The sequence below is a fragment of the Orbicella franksi genome, chromosome 13 (assembly GCF_964199315.1).
Source record: "Orbicella franksi chromosome 13, jaOrbFran1.1, whole genome shotgun sequence".
In the NCBI taxonomy this organism is placed as follows: Eukaryota; Metazoa; Cnidaria; class Anthozoa; order Scleractinia; family Merulinidae; genus Orbicella; species Orbicella franksi.
This window is the reverse complement of record NC_138157.1, coordinates 7,137,932-7,155,880: the sequence shown is the minus strand read 5'-3', so window position 1 is coordinate 7,155,880 and position 17,949 is coordinate 7,137,932. Positions and strand designations below refer to the sequence as shown.

Below are 17,949 nucleotides of genomic sequence, written 5' to 3'. Positions count from 1 at the left end.
AAAACAGCGTGTTTAAAAGGCAAAGGAAATAACAAAAACGTACTAGCTAATTATCTGTCAAAAACAAACAAAGTTGATTAGATTTGGGAAGATTGAGGCAGATCACAAATTGTGCATCGTCGAAGAATTGGTTAAATTGATTGAATTAAAATACGTAACTGCTTGGATCCTATGACGTCATATCAGTAAAAACAGGAGATGAACAACATAAAAACCGCTGCCACAAACACAATGCTGCATGAGGTCAGTTTGTCACAGGAGCTCGAGATCTCCTCACAGACTGGCTCTTTCTTCAACGGAGTATTGATGACTGGCCTGGAGACCAATTTCTTCCGATAATCCTAAGAAGCAGGAGACAAAAGATTATAAAAGGTGCCCATATTCTAGGCCCACTGTGGTGAGAGTTAAAGCCCTGGAAATTTGGTATGTTTCCAGCAGCCAAGTTCACCGCTCACTGCACGTTGTCACATGGGTTCACGCTGGCCGATACTGGAATTCCCTTCGGAAGATGACCCTTGATGCAGTTCAGGTTTTTACAAACACTAGGATAACTCCATGGTAATAGATGTCCAACAGTAGCAATTAAATAATGAAAGAATGAAAGATGCGAATGGAACCATAACGCTACTGGAAAATGACCTAAAAAAAATTCAGGCTCTGAACGGGATTCGAACCCACGACCTTTCATTCTTTCACTAGGATACTGACAACTTGTTTTACACAAATTTACACGAATTGCGTGCCGCCAAGTGATCTCATAATTTCTCTGTTTCGGTTGATAGGGATGGAGAATAAGTAAGCCTTAAATTCTGAAAGCAAGAAGCAGTGCACAATTGAACAGGAATTGCTGCTAAGGTCAGTATCTCATAACTGTCTCTCATAACTTTGATTCTAGGCTCGCGACTACCAGCCGCTGGACGGGAAAGGAGCCCGCGCTCCTTCCCCGATGCCTCTTCTCAAACTGGACTCGAGACAGCGGCGGAAAACGAGCCTATACTTTGATCCTAATTAAATACTCACCGGTAAGCAATAGGCGTAAACGTCGTCCGTGTCTTGATAACTTTTACGTAGTTCAGAGATCAACTTATCTGTCCATTTTTCTGAAGGGTTCGGGAAACTAAGAAGGAACGATGATGGAGAGGTACAGTCAAGGAATTAATGGTCGTAGAATTACCTGAAATATCTCAAAAAATGGCTTCAAACTGTAGAAGAAATATAAAGAAACAGCGGAAAGTTCAAAAAGGGGCAAGACGGGACGAGCAATACTGTACACAATAAACGCGAACTGCATTTGGCTAAGCTGGATAAGCATCGGCCTTACTGTAATTTTTTTTCAAGTTTATCTCAATTTGTATGAAAATGGCATTTACGAGGCTAGAAATTCATCCTTGTTTACTATGTGGCCTTAATTTTGCCGCTGATAAAGACTGTTGCTCTACCAAATTATAGTTGGCAGTTGGAGAATAAACTTACGATAAACAAATTAAATTGTCAAAAAAAGCATTGATCTGATGGGGGTAAATTGAACTCTTCTAATGGAAAATGGAAAATAAAACACGGCAAACCATTTTCTTTCTGCTGAGTGGACATGGAAAAGTGTGGTCGCTTTACATATCAAATGCCGTTTTTCATGGCACAAACTTACTCCACATGTGTTTTGTCAGAAAACTTTTCCCAGGCAGGCTCGTAATTTGACAAGCATCCTGTTAATTTCATTTTCGGGTAGTAAGCGAGGAAAGAGAAGCACATTTCGTTATCTGCACCAAGACCACCCTGAAAAATATATGTAAACAATTAATTCGATATTCAACTGCTGCTAATTGTGTCAAATTACTCGCGGCACTTATTGCAAGAAACAAGCATAGACAGCGTAGAGTTTGGTTGGTCTCGGTACCCACTCCCAGGGCATTCCATTAATTGTGTCACGTAGTGTAACGCAATCCTAATTGCGTTCTCGAGGAACGAGAGCACTGTACAAGCCCGCGAATGATCCCGGCCCGCAAATGATCCCCGTAACCGCAAATGATCCCAAACTTGAACCGCAAATGATCGCAGGACCGAAAATGTTCCCCAGATTGTACCGTAAATGATCCCGGACCGGAAATGCTCGCCTCGCCATAAAATTTGGAAATGTGAGGACTCAGGAACTTGGACAGTGGATTTAAAATTTATGCAATCGCTTCTTTTTATTACTGTGAAACTCAGAAAAGCATCAACATTTGGATTTGATTCCAAAAGGTTAATTTGGTACTGAATCAATCACAATAAAGTTCAGGACACGCAAACTGTTGACCTGTTTGAGTTTTTTTTTTCTCATCAAACGTTTTGGCACTTCCATAGATAGATATTGTTAGAAGAAAATAGTCAATGATTTCACTTTTTAGTTTTTCACTGCAAAACATTACTGATCTAGATGCCGGTCTAGATGGGAAAATCTAGACCGCTTTCAATATCGATTTTAACCAATCAAATTCGTGAATTCGGTAGTACTCAGTCCTTCGGTGAGACACAGCCGTATAATAAGGGAGAATAATGCCCTACAATTGGCCAATCACTGCAATCAGAGCGCGCGTTATATCGCCGGGCTACAAACACAAGCCATATAATAAGAGTACTTAAACTGAGGCGGCTGGCCTGAAAAGAGTAATACGAACAAATGTTTAAAACACCGACAACAGAAATTTTTATGCGGTCCAAGTGACATACTCCCATGCAAAGTTAACCTCTCTTATAGGATCCTGGTTATCTGTGCACTGTATATCATCCTCTGTCACTATTATTTGCTCATTTTATATTGTTTGGAAATGAAACCTTTCTTTCTTTCGGTCACAGCCATTTCATGTTTTCATTGTTTTTTTAGAGTAACAACTGGTAAATTAAAATAAACTAAGGGAAAGTATTCAACTCCACCTACATTTGTCTGGTTTGCTCCTGTCCGGTATTGACAGACTGTTGTTAAGGAATCTCCCTGCCAAAAGAATATTAAAAACAGGAATAAAGTGACAGGATATCACGTACTGCAAATTCATGTGTATTTTGTGACAACCTTCAGTTATTCTTTCTTACCGGTAAGACTGTTACCTCCCTCCTGAGAGAATGGTACTCCTTCGATCAAAGAAAAAAGAAAGGAGATAGTTCAGAACAAAGCTCACCTCAAAACCTTTCGCTACTATGGGGCCGTGTCTTTGCATACATCCATAACTTTTAAAAATACAAGCTTAATCAATTTTACATGTAGTACAATTCTATGCCCAATTAGCCTACGTACCAAGCGTTCCAGTTCGAGGAAAGTTATGAATTTCTCACCTTAATTTGTGTGTGTACCGACTCACCTGAAAGTTGAAGTCATAATGGTCGTCCCTGCCGACCTCTGGAAGTTCCACTCCCTTTCTCACATGTCGAACATATACCCCACGACCTTATTTAAAAAAGGATTAATAAATTCAAGCATACCCTCATATATATAGCTGTAATATTTCCCAGAATTGTTTGTGGACTAGTTAAGCCATAAAGCACTTTTTCCGTGTTTACATAGCCTCGTCTAAACCAGTGACGAGGAGGGTTGGGAAATTCGAGACAGTTTACATAACTTTCCAGAATTCTCCCAACCCTCCGAGTGTTTAGATGAGGCTATGTAATCACGGGAAAAAGTGTTCTATTGCTTTTATATAATAATTCTCAAAAATACACACTAACCTAAAACGTCACAACCGTGTTTACGTACTCTCATCTACAAAGGACAATTCATAATGGTAATTGAACTGAGTGGAGTGTAATTGGTCTGAAATCATACGAGTGATTTCAAAATTGAACGAGCGCACAGCGCGAGTTCGATTTGAAATCACAAGTTGGCGGGACTGGCACTGGCTTAGTAAGACGTTTGCATTGTCCATTCACTGTTTTGTGCAGTGGGGCGTATTTTGACCATGGTTATTCACAGCGACAGAGTTGAGCTTTTTTGTTTCTTCGTTTGAAACTACCGCAAGAACTTGACAAGGTCCTGAGTATTGAGTCCTTCGCCGAGGTCACAAAAAGAAACGGAGATGATAACGAGCTGGACTCCCGTAAAATCATGCCATTAAACGGTATGAAAGAAAAAAAAACCGTACCATCCACTGGGCATCGTGCACTCGAGGGAGTTTCACAACTCAAAAGAAATCCATCGCAGAATTACGCAGGATGCACCTTCAAATTCCTTCTCCAAAGACAATGAAAAGTCTCAGCCTCAACCACAGAAGAAAGAAAGACCTTCTATGATTGATTCAGGCGACGGGAATTAAACTTTTATACCTGAAGCAGACTATTTTCATTCTGACTTCAAAACCGCTTGTTTCTTTGTCACGCTCGGATGAGTTTTCGTTTTCCGGTTCCGCTTTTTTTTTTGACAAACCAGCTACTGGAACAATACACCAAAAATATAAAAATTAAGGCGATAAAATTGTGCGACTTCAAAATGGATCTAATAAAGTGGCAATTGAACTTCGTGTCGTGCAATTTTGGTCTGAAATCATACTTGTGATTTCAAATCGAACTCGCGCTGCGAGCTCATTCGATTTTGAAATCACGCGTATGATTTTAGACCAAATTGCGCTCCACTCAGTTCAATTACCATTATTTATTAAATCCATTTCGAAATCACTGGTTATCCTTGCAATCTGATTGGCTCTCAGTGGTGCGATTTATTCACGAATCGCACTATTTTTTGCTCTAAATCGCATTTCTTTCTCAGCCAATGAAAATGGGACAGTAAAACAAAACAACCAATCAGATTTCAAGATTAGTCTAAAGTAACCAATAAAATTTCAGGAAAATGAAAGGCAAAAAGCCATTGTGTGGAGAGTTTTGCAACGACGCGTACTATTGCCGAAGCTTTGTTGTTATTGTAGTTTTTTTCTAAAAAAAATTGACGACTTTAATCAATTACAGTTTCTGAATGACGATTTTGAGCTCCTTCCAAGTTCATACGGATTTTGAGCAGATGTTGAAGAAAAATCGCCAAAATATTCGTCAAAATGGACACTGAAAGTTGGAAACTTCCATTAAAGTAGGTCTTCAGCCTGAAGGAGCTCATAATCGTCATTTAGAAACTGTAATTAATTAAATTCGTCAAGTTTTTTTGAAAAAAAAACAACAATAACGAAGTTTTGGCAACAGTAGTTGCTAAATTCTCCATACAATGGCTTTTTGCCTTTCATTTTATTGTTTACTTTAATTTTTTTTGAAAAAAAAAACAACAATAACGAAGTTTTGGCAACAGTAGTTGCTAAATTCTCCATACAATGGCTTTTTGCCTTTCATTTTCCTGAAATTTTATTGCTTACGTAAAACTAATATTGAAATCTGATTTGTTGTTTTGTTTTACTGTCCCGTTCTCAATGGCTGAGGAAAAGATGCGATTTAGAGCAAAAATTAGTGCGATTCGTGAGTAAATCGCACCATTAGAGCCAATCAGATTGCAAGGATAACCAGTGATTTCAAAATGGATTTAATAAAGGGAATAATCGTGCTCGTTATTTCAAATCGGCCTCGCGCCCCGCGTTCGTCCCCTTTTAAAATTACTCGTGCGATTGCTCACTGAATCGTGCGACACGCAGTCCAATTACTATTACTTATCCTTCATTCACACAGTAAGATATATGGTCTACTAGCGCTAGTTCTTGCCTCTAACCTGCCAAGTGAGTGTGAAGACCAATGGCAAATATCCGGATTCCTCCACCTGGCAGTGTTGAGCCTTTAAGACCCTGTAAAATAAAACTGATGTTATGGCAGGGTAAAGATCGTGTCAGACCGAGTGAACCATACAACTAGCCCGTGCTTAGCCCGGTTTCTGTAGCACTAAGCGACTACGAGTATTTCTACTCCCTCCTGGATGAGATGGGTTAGTCCGTCGTAGGGTTGCCCCCAGCATCTAATTCGCTAGTACCCATTTGAACACCTGGGCCGGTTTGTTCAAAACCCGATTAAGTTAAGCCGGGATTAGCAAGAATTTTAACTTCAGTTTGGTAATATTTGGGCGAGGTTTTCTGTTTATATTGTCTGTCCTTCAGTTTTGAGTTTAAATAATCTCAAATTACACAGAACATAAGCAGTGAAAAACATTTTTGTGCAAGAAAAATTTATACTTCGGTTAACTTTTAATCCTGGGATAGCGTTAATCTCCTTTTTAACAACTCGGCCCAGGGGTGAAAAGGGGCACGGTGAGAGAAACGCGTGTCTTGTCTGAGAGCACAACACAATTTCCTCGACCAACACTCGAATCTACACACTCAAAAATCAGTCAAGGTTAAAGCAAATGAAATCATGACCGTGACGGTGTTTGGACATCTGATCTTAATTAGAATAGATTTTTACTCCTTTATTTCTCCGTTTTCTCTTTGGTTTTAGTTTCGCTTGAGAAGATGAATCAAACATTCAGTCAAGACAGCGTTTGACTACATTTCCAAACACGTTAAAGTCTGTCAAAAATACTCCGCTGTGCGTCGTATTTTCAACTCTCTTCTCGGGGTTTGGAAATGTGGTCAACCACGGTCTTTCGTGTATGATAAATTACTTCCAGCTCGCTAATTATCAGACCACCAACAAAAATGTCAGGCAATAATATTAAATAGCTCTTAGTATGTAGTTCATACGAGCAAAATCCCGAACGTGATTAGATCATGCTACAGTGTACACGCATTCCATTGAGCTCAATAAAAATGAGACAGGCAGCTTCAGCTATATTATGCCGCATGCTTGGGAATTTCGCATACTAAAACACTATTTCATGTATAGGGAAGAGATTGACGCCTTTCAACCGTGATTCTTTCTTAGCTATTTTTATGATCAAAGCTTGCATTTCTGTTGGTTTCCGGGATTCAAAGAAACAACTACAAAAACAACATCATTAACAACAACTACTACAGAGGTAGAGGAAAACGCTAAAACTTTTTCCAACATCCCCGTCTCGTACACCCAGATATCGAAATAATGCATGCCAATCAGTTAACCAGCGGCAGCAATCGAATCGTTTACCACAAAATGCAGAAAATAACTGAAGCTAAACAGGAAAACAAACCTCAGCAGTGCATTCTTCAACGCAATAGCCCTCCGTTATCCAGTTCTCTTGATAGGGTGGGATGACAAGGGATCCCGGCACACTTAATCCAACTGTTAACATAGCAGCCTGGTACTTTCTAAGTTGGCTCGTGTAAAGAAAACGGAAACCAGAACTGTCGATGATGCCTGGAACGAAAACGGTAAATGATTATTTTATAGTCAGGGGCATGCAGCGTATTTTGAACGGTGACAGGAATTGAAAAGGCCCGTAGCAACACGCTACGTTCTACGATTTTGAGATGCGCGCCGGTCAACAAGCGACAAATTATCCAACGCTCGCTCAGCAAAAAGATTTATCGCGACAGCAAAGCGCTTAAAACATTTTTACCCTGCAAACGTTCCCTGCTTTAAGATGATAGTTATTGTAGTGGATTTGCAAGAGTGCAATCTTTGGGCTGTCGTGTTCTCCAATCGATAATCCCACGTGCTCAGGATAATAGAACGACTGTGAATCAGGTAAGTGATATCATTAGCATAAGCGTATACATCTGAGTCGTTTCCAAACTTCTCTTTTGACGTCTTCGTCCTTTAGACGAAACACTGAGACAACATAAGGGAAGACTGCCAAGGCAAGTGTATAAATTGACAGAGACATACAGCCAGCCGACATGTCGCCTTGGTTTACAGCGTTAAGTTCTTTGATACTGGGCATCCATGTTATGGTCAATCGACACCCGTCAAAATAAGCTATGCGATGACCACTATAACGTGACCATATCGAGGGATCAAGTTTAGAGCTTAACGAGATCATATGTATTTTGAAGTTGACCGCTGACCAAGTGCTGGTTTCCGATTGGATCGCGGACTATGTCAGGTCAACTCATTGTAACAGGGCTAGGTGGATCGGAAACCGGTTAACGCTAACGCAGGATTAAAAGTTAACCAAAGTATAAATTTTTCGTGTATAAAAATACTCTTCACCAGGAGCCATAATCGGGGAGGGCGACCGTAAGTCTTGGGATCCGCGCGCACCTATGATATGGGAACATTTTTGTATTTTTAGAACAAATAATAATTGCGCCATCCTGACGTCATATATCCGCGCGGTTCTCGCGTGGATGTTGTCACGTTGGCTGATCAAACGGTGAGAGTGGCGAGATTCTCTTGCAGATTTTTCACAACAATGGCAGGAAATAAGGCAGGTAATAAGAACCAGGGCTCTTATATGTAGTTCTATATTCTGAGCTAATGGAAAAGGTGAGTTTTTCAGAGTCGAAAACAAGACTTCAATTTCGCGCTGTGAATAATATCTGCTCGCGCTAGTTGTACGAGGATTTTGCGTTTCCTCTGTAATCAAAAGTTATGTAAGAAAACTCTCTACTCTGGTATCGAGTTAATTTGTGAGTTTCCCAAACAATGCTTAATCATAACCAAACCCTGTTTTTGATAGTTTCTTATTGTTTCTGTTTGTTTGGCGAGTTTGCAAAAGTTTCTGAAAGTTAAATCTGACGCGTACATTAAGTAGCTCATTTGCATAGTGCAGCGCGAGCACCTTCAAATCCGAGTTGGCGTTTTCAATTGCCAACAAATCTTGGCAAAGATTTCTTTCGTTGTCCATGCTGAGATGCTGCAACACTTTTTACCAACGCCAAAAGGCTACTAACATCATGTGTGTTTCTTTAACATAGTGAAATTTTACACTGCGAAAATAGAGTAGATATGGAGTTTTGATAAATAAACCAACAATCGTTATTCGAGTTGATTAGAAAAAAGCGTCATCGTAACTTTGCTGATTATTTCTGCTGTATTCACATATTTTCAGCTAAGCTTTTGATATGTTCTCAAACATTCATCAACCTTAAACATATTTAAGAACTAGAGATATTATATGAGTTCGATATAAGTTTTCACACGAAAGTGTGAAAGTCCAATTGTCATGTTTTACTGTCTGTACAAAACACGCATCGGCGGGCGCTCTTATATTCATCGACAACAGATAATTTATTGGATTTTCACACAAACAAAACTGAGCAGCATCTACAGACATAAACTTTATTGTCACTTATTGGGCCCTGATAAAACATCAAACGTTGCTTACCATTCAGGCGAAACTCAAACGTGCAATTTTTATTCTTTTTTTTTTTTGTTTACTTTTCGGTCGAGATACACTCTGGCGAAATCCTCTGAAGTGTGTGGTAAGAGGAGGGAAACTTTGAAGTCCTGAAACGCTGCTATATCCATATGTATTCAACTAGTTTTTCGCTGTGTTATGGAAAAGCTGTTAACCTTCAACATATGTGAAACTTAGAATGTGAAGCTCTTGTAAAAGATGCAACGGAACACAACTTGGTCAGTGATGTATAAAGCGGGACATAACTAAACTCGACACTGTCTTACTTCACCCAAACCGGAGCAGCTTGCGACGAAAATACTCAAGTAAAATTCCAACAGACATGAACGTATTGCTGGTTTTCAGTGTCACGCAATTCAAAATAGATCAAAATCAAAATCAAAACCGGTCAATAGATAAAGTCCAGAATCTGGGAAATGAAAGAAGGTAAATATGCAAAGACTCTCGCCAAGATTCTGGTCACAGCAATTTTTCTTACGCGAGATATGCGGAGAAACTTTTTACCCAAATTTATAGAGATTTGTATGGAGACGCCATGCTGGTGCCCATCCGTATGGGCACCAACATGGCGGCCGGAAACCAACAGAAACATCTGTCACTGAGTTTTGCCACAGACGCGTGAATTTATCCCTCGAGGAACTCTAAAACATTAAGATAATACTTTTTCTAAGCCGTGAACTGTTCAGATAGCCAAGTTCCACGCAATAAGTCACTTTTTTAACCATCATGACAGCTCTCTAGGCCGTCGTGTAAATGCCGCGTCGCGCAAAAGCTTAGAAATTCAAGCGTTGTGTATCACAAAACCAAGAAACCATTGGGAGCGAAAATTTGTATGAATATTAGTTTTCAGCTGCTCTTATACATCATTTAAGTAAAATCTCAGGAAGATCAATAGTTTTGTAGTTCGAATTTTAGTGACGTCATGTGAAAACCAGCTATTGAGTTGTGGGCCAAAAGCATCAGACATTTCGGGAATTTCGGACGCCATTTCCCCTCGCTACATCCGCAAAAAATCCTCGACGCGCGTGTGCAGCATGCGATGACGCAATTTATTCTAAAAATAGAAAAATTGTCCCATATCATAGGAACAGCCCCAATACTAGAAATGGATCGCGCTTACGGTCTCCGTCTCCGATTATGGCTCCTGTTTTCACTGTTTTTGTTTTGGGTAGTTTGAATTATTTAAACTTAAAACAAAAGGCCAAAAAATATAAACAGAAATCCTCACACCAAAGTTACAAAACTCAAATCAAAATTCTAGCTTATCGTGGATTAGCTTAATTGGGCTTAGAACAACCTGGTCTAAGAGCTCCTCTTTTAGGCTTGGCTAAATCTATATACTATAGTTGATCATTTGTATAACACTTCGTAACCAATACCGTTCCTCCAACAACCCAGGCCGCAATTACTGTAGGCCCGGCACAAAGCCTTACAGCAGGCGGCATGTCTGGAGAACCATGTATGCCTTCATAGCTCAGGTTACTCCTCGGGAAGTCATCGCTGCACCCGTTAAGAATCATGTGGTGTACAACCCCCTCGTTACCTTCCTGAATTATAGGATCAATCTGAAATAGGAAACAAATTAAAATTTAAAAAGTAGGCAAGTCTACTCTCGCGTTAGGGAACAATTGGGATCGACCAGAAAAAAGTGCCTTGCTTGATGGACGTGTCCACTGTAATGGTATCAGATTAACGATTTATTAAAAGAAAAAATGTTTAGAGCATAACGAAATTACCAACTCACAACGTGACTGGCTCCCAGTCGGCTCGGATAGCTCAATTGGTTGAGCGCTGCCCCGTTATTTCAGAGGTCACGGGTCCGAATCCCGTTCAAGCCTGAATCGTTTCGGGCTTTAATTTCACAACTGCTTAAGTTGTTTGTATAACGACGAGTCTGGGATGATCAATCATGTCTTCGTATCATCTTTCTTCACAGTTCAAATATATGATCTTTCATTCAGCTGTGCATCCCTTTCCTTTTCTTCTAACCAACCATTTTTGCGACGCTATGTACAGCTAAAACATCTTGAAGTGTTAAAAGTCGTTAAGAGGGGTTAAGTATCAAAAGCACTATCAGTAAACTAATCAGGAGTCTAATTGCTATAGCTGAAAGTAAGTCGCCATACCCGAATGATGTCATGTCTCCTCTGGAATTCTGGAAACTCGAACACACGGTAATAGTAAGTGGTTCTTTTAGTCGGTAAAGCTGTCTACGAGAGATAAAGAAAAAAAGAACGACTAAAAGGAAGGAAAAACAAAAGAAAGTGCATGATAAAAGCAGCGTTTCTAGAAATCCGTAAAATAGCTTACGTAGCAAGTGTTCCCCGATTATTAAGGCACGCAAAGTCGCGCACAACCCTTGAAGGCGAGAGAAATGTAATCTTCCATTGGAAAAACAAAGGTGGTGATTGGCACGGTACATTTACACATAATTTTTAGTGCACGAAAACCTTAACGCTCAAAAAACTTACAAAAAAGTTCTAAAATTTTCAAACCTAGCATATACAATATGATAAGCACAGGGGCAATTATTGCAAAAATATGGCTATCCCTGTGTGAGGTTCGTAATACATGGCGGTAAAATGTACCGCTGCCATCTTTTTCTCCGCTTGTTTTCAAGCGGCCAAAATGTCACAGTTGAAAAGTCTAATCTGCACGGAAAGACCCGGGATCACCGCAATAGACACACTAAACTAGCCATCTGATTGCGCACGGCAAGCAATGAGAATTTAATTTTGGGAAACCGCAATGAAAACTGAGAAGTTTCATTGAAGTTACCACGCACTATTCTCTAAAAGAAAACAGTTTCTTTATAGGAACACTCGGAAGTTTGAAAGAAGCCCAGAAAGTCAATAGAAACGGCATTTGCAACAGCTTATCTTCTCAGTTAGGCATTTTTGGTTTTCCCAAGCTCCCACTAATCGAATGAAACACGTACGAAAAATGCATTCGAACTTTCCGTTGCGTTGCCATAAAGAACTGAACGCCCCTGTTAATGAGCTTATAAGACTCTTGCGATATTCGAGATCTTTTTCTCAGCCCAAATCAAGCAAACGGCTGGCTGTTTTCGTCTCAACAATTTTACCTTGTTATTAGTAAAGTTGAAAGTCTTGGTGTCATCAGGTAGTTTGGGGATATTGTCCATAGTATTGAGCAGTAATGCACTTCTAGCTCCTCTACTTTTGAAATCGTGTGGTGGAATGTTGTCTTCAGAGGAAGGGTCGTCTGGATGAAATGCGTAGATAAGTTTAGTTGTTCCTTGCTGTAGAAAAACAAAAATTATCACAAAAGAGTAATTACTAGCGACCAATTGATTGCATAGTGTGTATATATATATATATATATATATATATATATATATATATACGACGTTGTGCCAGCCTTGCAATAGTCTTTCACTTATCATCGTTTTACTTTTCAGGTTCAGCTGGTTACGTCTCCTGTGAGATCCAACGTTCAATCAAGCAGGATCTTCGTTCACGGCTTTGCAAATTATTTAGCTTCAATGAAGTGGTACACGGGCAAATACTTACCTGAACTGCGTTGTCCTCGGGATCGCAAGTTTCAAACTTTCGTTTAAACTTCATTGTAGTTTTGCCACCACTCTCCAGCAGAGATATTAGCTCATAGTTCTGCTGAGAATCTATCTGGGGTGTCATGTGACCATCCGCATGGCGGTCCTGCAAAAGATCAGTGATCTCTTGCAGAATTAGTCTGAGAGCAGTCGTCAGCTTGCATACATTTTGAGTAAAAAGATTAATAGCCTCTTTACTGTCTCTCTATCAAATTGGTATACATGTATGGCAAACTCGCGTGGAGAAGCAGGGGAAATTTCAAGTCTTAAAGACGTTGGCGCTAATTGTTTCTGCGCATACTGCGCACGCAAATTCACACGCCACGTCATGCATCGAGCGCGCGCTAAGGCGTTGTCTGGATTTAACGATCTTGGACGTTCGGCGACCCCCACTATTCTTTTGATGGATCATTTTCTCTACCGATTTTCTACGTTTAGCGAAAAAATGAAGAAAATCTATGGATAAGAAGTTTGAATTTATTGCAAAATGCACCATCGAATACCTTGCCTTTTTGCTCTTCGTTTATCTGTGCGACGATTTCAAATGCCTCTTAAAGGGTTAAGCTTTGTGAAAACGTTGGCAACATTTGCAATTATTAATGCAACTGATTCACTTATACAAAATATTACTAGGATAGTGTGTCTCCGTTGATTCATCTTTGATATTTTGAGCTAAAAGCCCTAGAAGACTGATTCACTCGCGCCATGTTTTCAAAATCAGACTGGTTTTCTACACGCTTTATCTCTGAAACAAAGTCCGTAATTCATTATCTGTCCGTAGTAGAAGTTTGAAGAAAATCTATCGAGTAGAACATTTTCGCGCGAACGTCCTTAAGAGTGCGTCCATGAGAAAACCAGGCAGGAGGTGATACAACTCGAATCACTGATTTCGCTCAAACTTGGCAAAAAAGATTTGGATTTGGTGAGTTAATGATTATGGCAAAAAATTAGGTCAAAATATTTTATTCCCTTTAAGTTAGGGAGATTCCCAAAAATCGTCATTTGTCACTAATTTACGCATATTAAATTAGCTGTCTTTGGTTTAGTATTTCTACAACAAGAAAAGCCATGTCAAAATGAAATTCACTGGATCATATTCTACAATTTTCAGTCTCAAAGCAAAGATATTCATTTGAACTAGGCAATTTGATTTCTCTCCGTGGCTTCATCTTAAGTAAGGTGCATATTTCGTGGAGTTGTGAATAGCCTTTAATTGATGGCAAGTATCTGCAATGGGCAACAGCAAATACATCCAACATGGATAGTAAGAGCAATCAATAAAGTTCTCACAATAGCCATGACATGTTTTCAGACTTTAATATTTTTTTCTGTGGTGGCATGCTGTTTACATAGGTCTTAACGATTTATGGCCATTTCATGAACATCCATTGAATGAATGAATAAATAAATAAATAAATAAATGAATAATTAAATAAATAATACTTTATTTATATAGCGGTATTTCTATCGCTATTTAATAGCGCTTTATAAAAGCCCTTTTTCTGTCTTAAACTAACTCGAAATCAACAAGAAATATCATGCTAAGTATTTTCCCATCAATTTCCAGTATAAATTCGGCGAAAAGAAGCACTTGAGACATTTCTTTCAAATATTTTCAGAGCTATATTTTGTGACATTCTCACAACATCAGAAACTGAAAAAAAAAAACAACAGAAGAAGATTCAAAGCAAAAGTTCGTTAACTTAGTATGATTTTAGTTGTAAAATACGGAAAGAAATTACTACATGGAGGTCACTAAGACGCGATTTTGCGTTCTCTTTGATGGTTGGGTAGCGAAATGTCCATCTGTTCGGTTGCTTCGAGCCGATTTTTGTAGAGAATATCCATTGTCATCCCGCTTTCATCATCAGAGATCTATCGTCAGGTTGTCGAGAAAGCTACTCAAAAGGCCGTTCATAATCCAGGAAGAGCCATCACTAGTGCTTTAAAATACAGATTCCTTTCAAAGCCCACCACAAAACATCCCGCGATCTTTGACGATATTAAGCGGTAGAATTTGTGTCACCATACATGACATACCTACCGAATTAAAGGGAGAAATCAGCTGTCTTTTCATCTTCTATGTCAAAGATGGCAGAGTGCTTTGCGTTGCATTTTAAGGGCCCCATAACATGAAAGGAATAAAATCTTTTGACCTAATTTCTTGCTATAATCATTTACTCACCAAACCCAACATTTGTGCCAAGTTTGAGCGAAATCGGTGATTTGTGCTGTATCACCTCCTGCCTGGTTCTGCCTGGTTTTCTTATGGACACACGAGGTCTTAATAGCACTTTTCACTACTCTGTTTTATACGTTGTGACCTGTTCTTAAATATTGATATTATTCTAGAGTCTACTTTGTTTTGCGTAAACTTTTGCAAGGGCTTCAATTTCCTGATGCAACAAAATGAAATTTCTAAATAGATGAATAATAATAATGATAAAAATAGTATCTTCTAAGATTTTACGTATTTGCTGAGCAAATTGCACAAACCATACTTAATTCCAGAACGAAATAGCTCTGAGCATAGTAGTACTCTTTGGCACTGCACATGCCTGGATAAGACAGACAAAAAAAGACAAAAGTAACTCTCCCCTCCCCTTCTCATACAAGAAGAGGATTTATCCTCAAACAATTAAGTTATTCGCTTTCATGACATTTGACGAGGGCACAGCCCGAGTCAACTATCACGCAATAGCGGTCGAAAGCGAATAATCTAATTGTTGAATAGAGCACTTGTGATTAAAAGTTTGGGAATACAATTGACTGTTTTTCATGATCAAACTTAACGATCGTATTTTATCCAGAAGCTTATCTACGGTAGCTGATAAAAACAACACAGAATCACAAATCTCACAACACGGACACAAAACGCGGCAAAACATATAAAACAGAATCACAAAACCCGCAACACTTTAAACACAAACACAAAACCAACAACACGAATACAAAACGTCATTTTAAAATTAAACCAGGAACACGAATAAAATTAGCTCTTGTTATCGCTATTGAACGCCTAAATTTCTAGTCCCCGTTAATTACTTGGTAATAGGGAGCTTAAGAAACGACGACGACGACGACGACGACGACGACGCCGTGGACGACGCCTTGCAAAAACTGAATTTATATTTTACAAGCGAAGTTCGTGATTGTCTAGATCTGTTCGCTACACCACTGGCTCTAAAAACGTGCTTAAGCTAAATATGCAACGACGGCGTTCAATTGCAAATGGAAACACAAAAAATTAGCCGTCGTCGTCCACGTTCCGTAGACAACGCACAACTTGGCCATTGCAGGTTGTTGTTTTGCAGAGGACGGCAAAGTAATGTATAAAGAGTGTGATTTGCTTAAGCTCCCCAATTATTCATGTCATGAACAGTATGCAAAGATGTCCGTTTTATTAACTGTCAATTAAATGCTCTATTCAGTGTATTTATACACCTTCCATTATAGTGACTGTCCGTTTACTGTCCGTATTGGCTTGTATTAGAGAGGTTTGATTGTACTTAAGGTGGCTGAACACAGTTTTTGATACCTGTGTTTCATTCACCTTTTTCTCTAAAACCTTTGATCCCGCGGTCGCCAAAAATAGCAGCAAGCAAGTTAATAACACAAACTTTGGTGTTTTGATGGTTAAGCTGACGTATGTGCCGTTACCATGGCAGACGAAGGGATCGGGTGGTCAAGATTAAAGATGTACGCGTCAAAACTGTACCGTCGAAAATGAACAGATTGGTCTCTTGACAGATGTCATTGATGTCAGAGGCCAACACAAAAGCTCAAAGACCTCATACAGTCTGATATAGTCAAGCGATAATGAATATGTTTGACAAAACCTGGCACGGTACGGAGCCGTTACTATTCATTACTTGAAACCTGAAACAGAATTGAAATCCCGTATCCCGCTCTTTTCCCCTTGCCAATCTCGCATCCCAACCCCATAAAAACACAAAATCCCGCTCCTGCTTGTAATTGAAATTCCCGCTTCCCGCTCCCGTTTTCAGCTTAAATCCCGAATATCACCGCGAAAAAGAGCCAAATCTTGCATCCCACCAAACCTATTATGACCCTCTCCGATCGTCTGAGTCACAGCAACCTTGTCCAAAGTTTACGTAAATCGACTGGTATTTTTTTCAGTTTCTGCAAGAATCAGCCATTAACGTAACAGAGCAACCTACTGGAGCGTAGTACTCCTAATTCGAAACTTTGAACGCGTTTGTTACCTTGAAGTAAGGTTTACCATCCTTTACCCAGCCGATCACAATATCAGCTCCTGCCATCCTGCCTTGCCCACTAGAGATTCCAAATCCGACCCATCCAGTTGTTTGGGCTTCCACCGTGAAATAAATTTCCTTGTTTGCAGTGCTAATATTCCAATACAACTTCACTTTTTTGTCTTCATCCAGGGGAGAAAAGAACGAATCTCCCAGCTCAACATCAGCTAAGGATTTTGTTAAACACATAGAAATCAACAAAACGTAAGCCAGTGTCTTCATGATCCCTTGTAATCAACTGAGGAACTGGAGAGTAAAACGCCAAGCAAGCTACCTGTTGCAATTAAGTTGCTCTTGCAACTTGCACGCACTTTACAATAACTGTCACGAACGCACTGACGCAATACGGTATATCATATTTACATAAAATTTTAAGTGCTTCAAGGCGTGACCCCTGCGCAGGTGTCTAGGTTCGCTTGCTACGCCATGTGCCTCGATTTTGAAGTTATTTGTCTACTTCAGGTTCCTATAAGAGGCTATGCGTTAAAAAATTAAATAACCATGAACGAAGTGTTTTTTATATATATTCTGTTTGCTTCGTTGCGAATTATCGGATTTTCTGGCGTCGGCCCTGCTGTTCCGGAGCTTGCGAAAATGACATAGTTGGATTGTGATATCACTGTCTTCTTTAAGTAATAATGTTTGGCTGTTTACAGTTCAGGTTAGAACAGCACTACACTACAGTAAGAGCCTGTAGAGGTAAGCCAGTGCCTACATGATCCCTTGTAATCAACTGAGGAGCTGAAGAGTAAAACGCTAAGCAAGCTACTTGTTGCAGTTAAGTTGCTCATACAGCTGACACGCACTTTACAAGATCTCTCACGAGCTGACGCAATATACCACATTTACACAGAAATTTGAAGTGTTTCGGGGCATGACCCCCTGCACGGGTGTCTCAGTTCGGTTGCTACGCCGTGTGCCTCTGTTTTTAA

The 17,949-nt window shown here is 39.6% G+C and overlaps 1 protein-coding gene across 1 annotated transcript; it reads right to left on the bottom strand.

Moving 5' to 3' along the window:
* Nucleotides 1-2,672: 2,672 nt before the first annotated feature.
* LOC145465236 (DBH-like monooxygenase protein 1) lies at nucleotides 2,673-17,310 on the bottom strand. Its single transcript, XM_081449009.1, has 11 exons — nucleotides 16,967-17,310; nucleotides 12,700-12,846; nucleotides 12,252-12,428; nucleotides 11,293-11,376; nucleotides 10,546-10,731; nucleotides 7,429-7,540; nucleotides 7,055-7,221; nucleotides 5,669-5,741; nucleotides 3,333-3,418; nucleotides 3,067-3,105; nucleotides 2,673-2,968 (listed from the first exon to the last, which is right to left on the bottom strand). The coding sequence occupies exons 1-11, from the start codon at nucleotides 17,237-17,239 to the stop codon at nucleotides 2,846-2,848; spliced, it is 1,467 nt and encodes a 488-aa protein (XP_081305135.1). The 5' UTR covers nucleotides 17,240-17,310; the 3' UTR covers nucleotides 2,673-2,845.
* Between the last annotated feature and the right edge of the window lie 639 nt (nucleotides 17,311-17,949).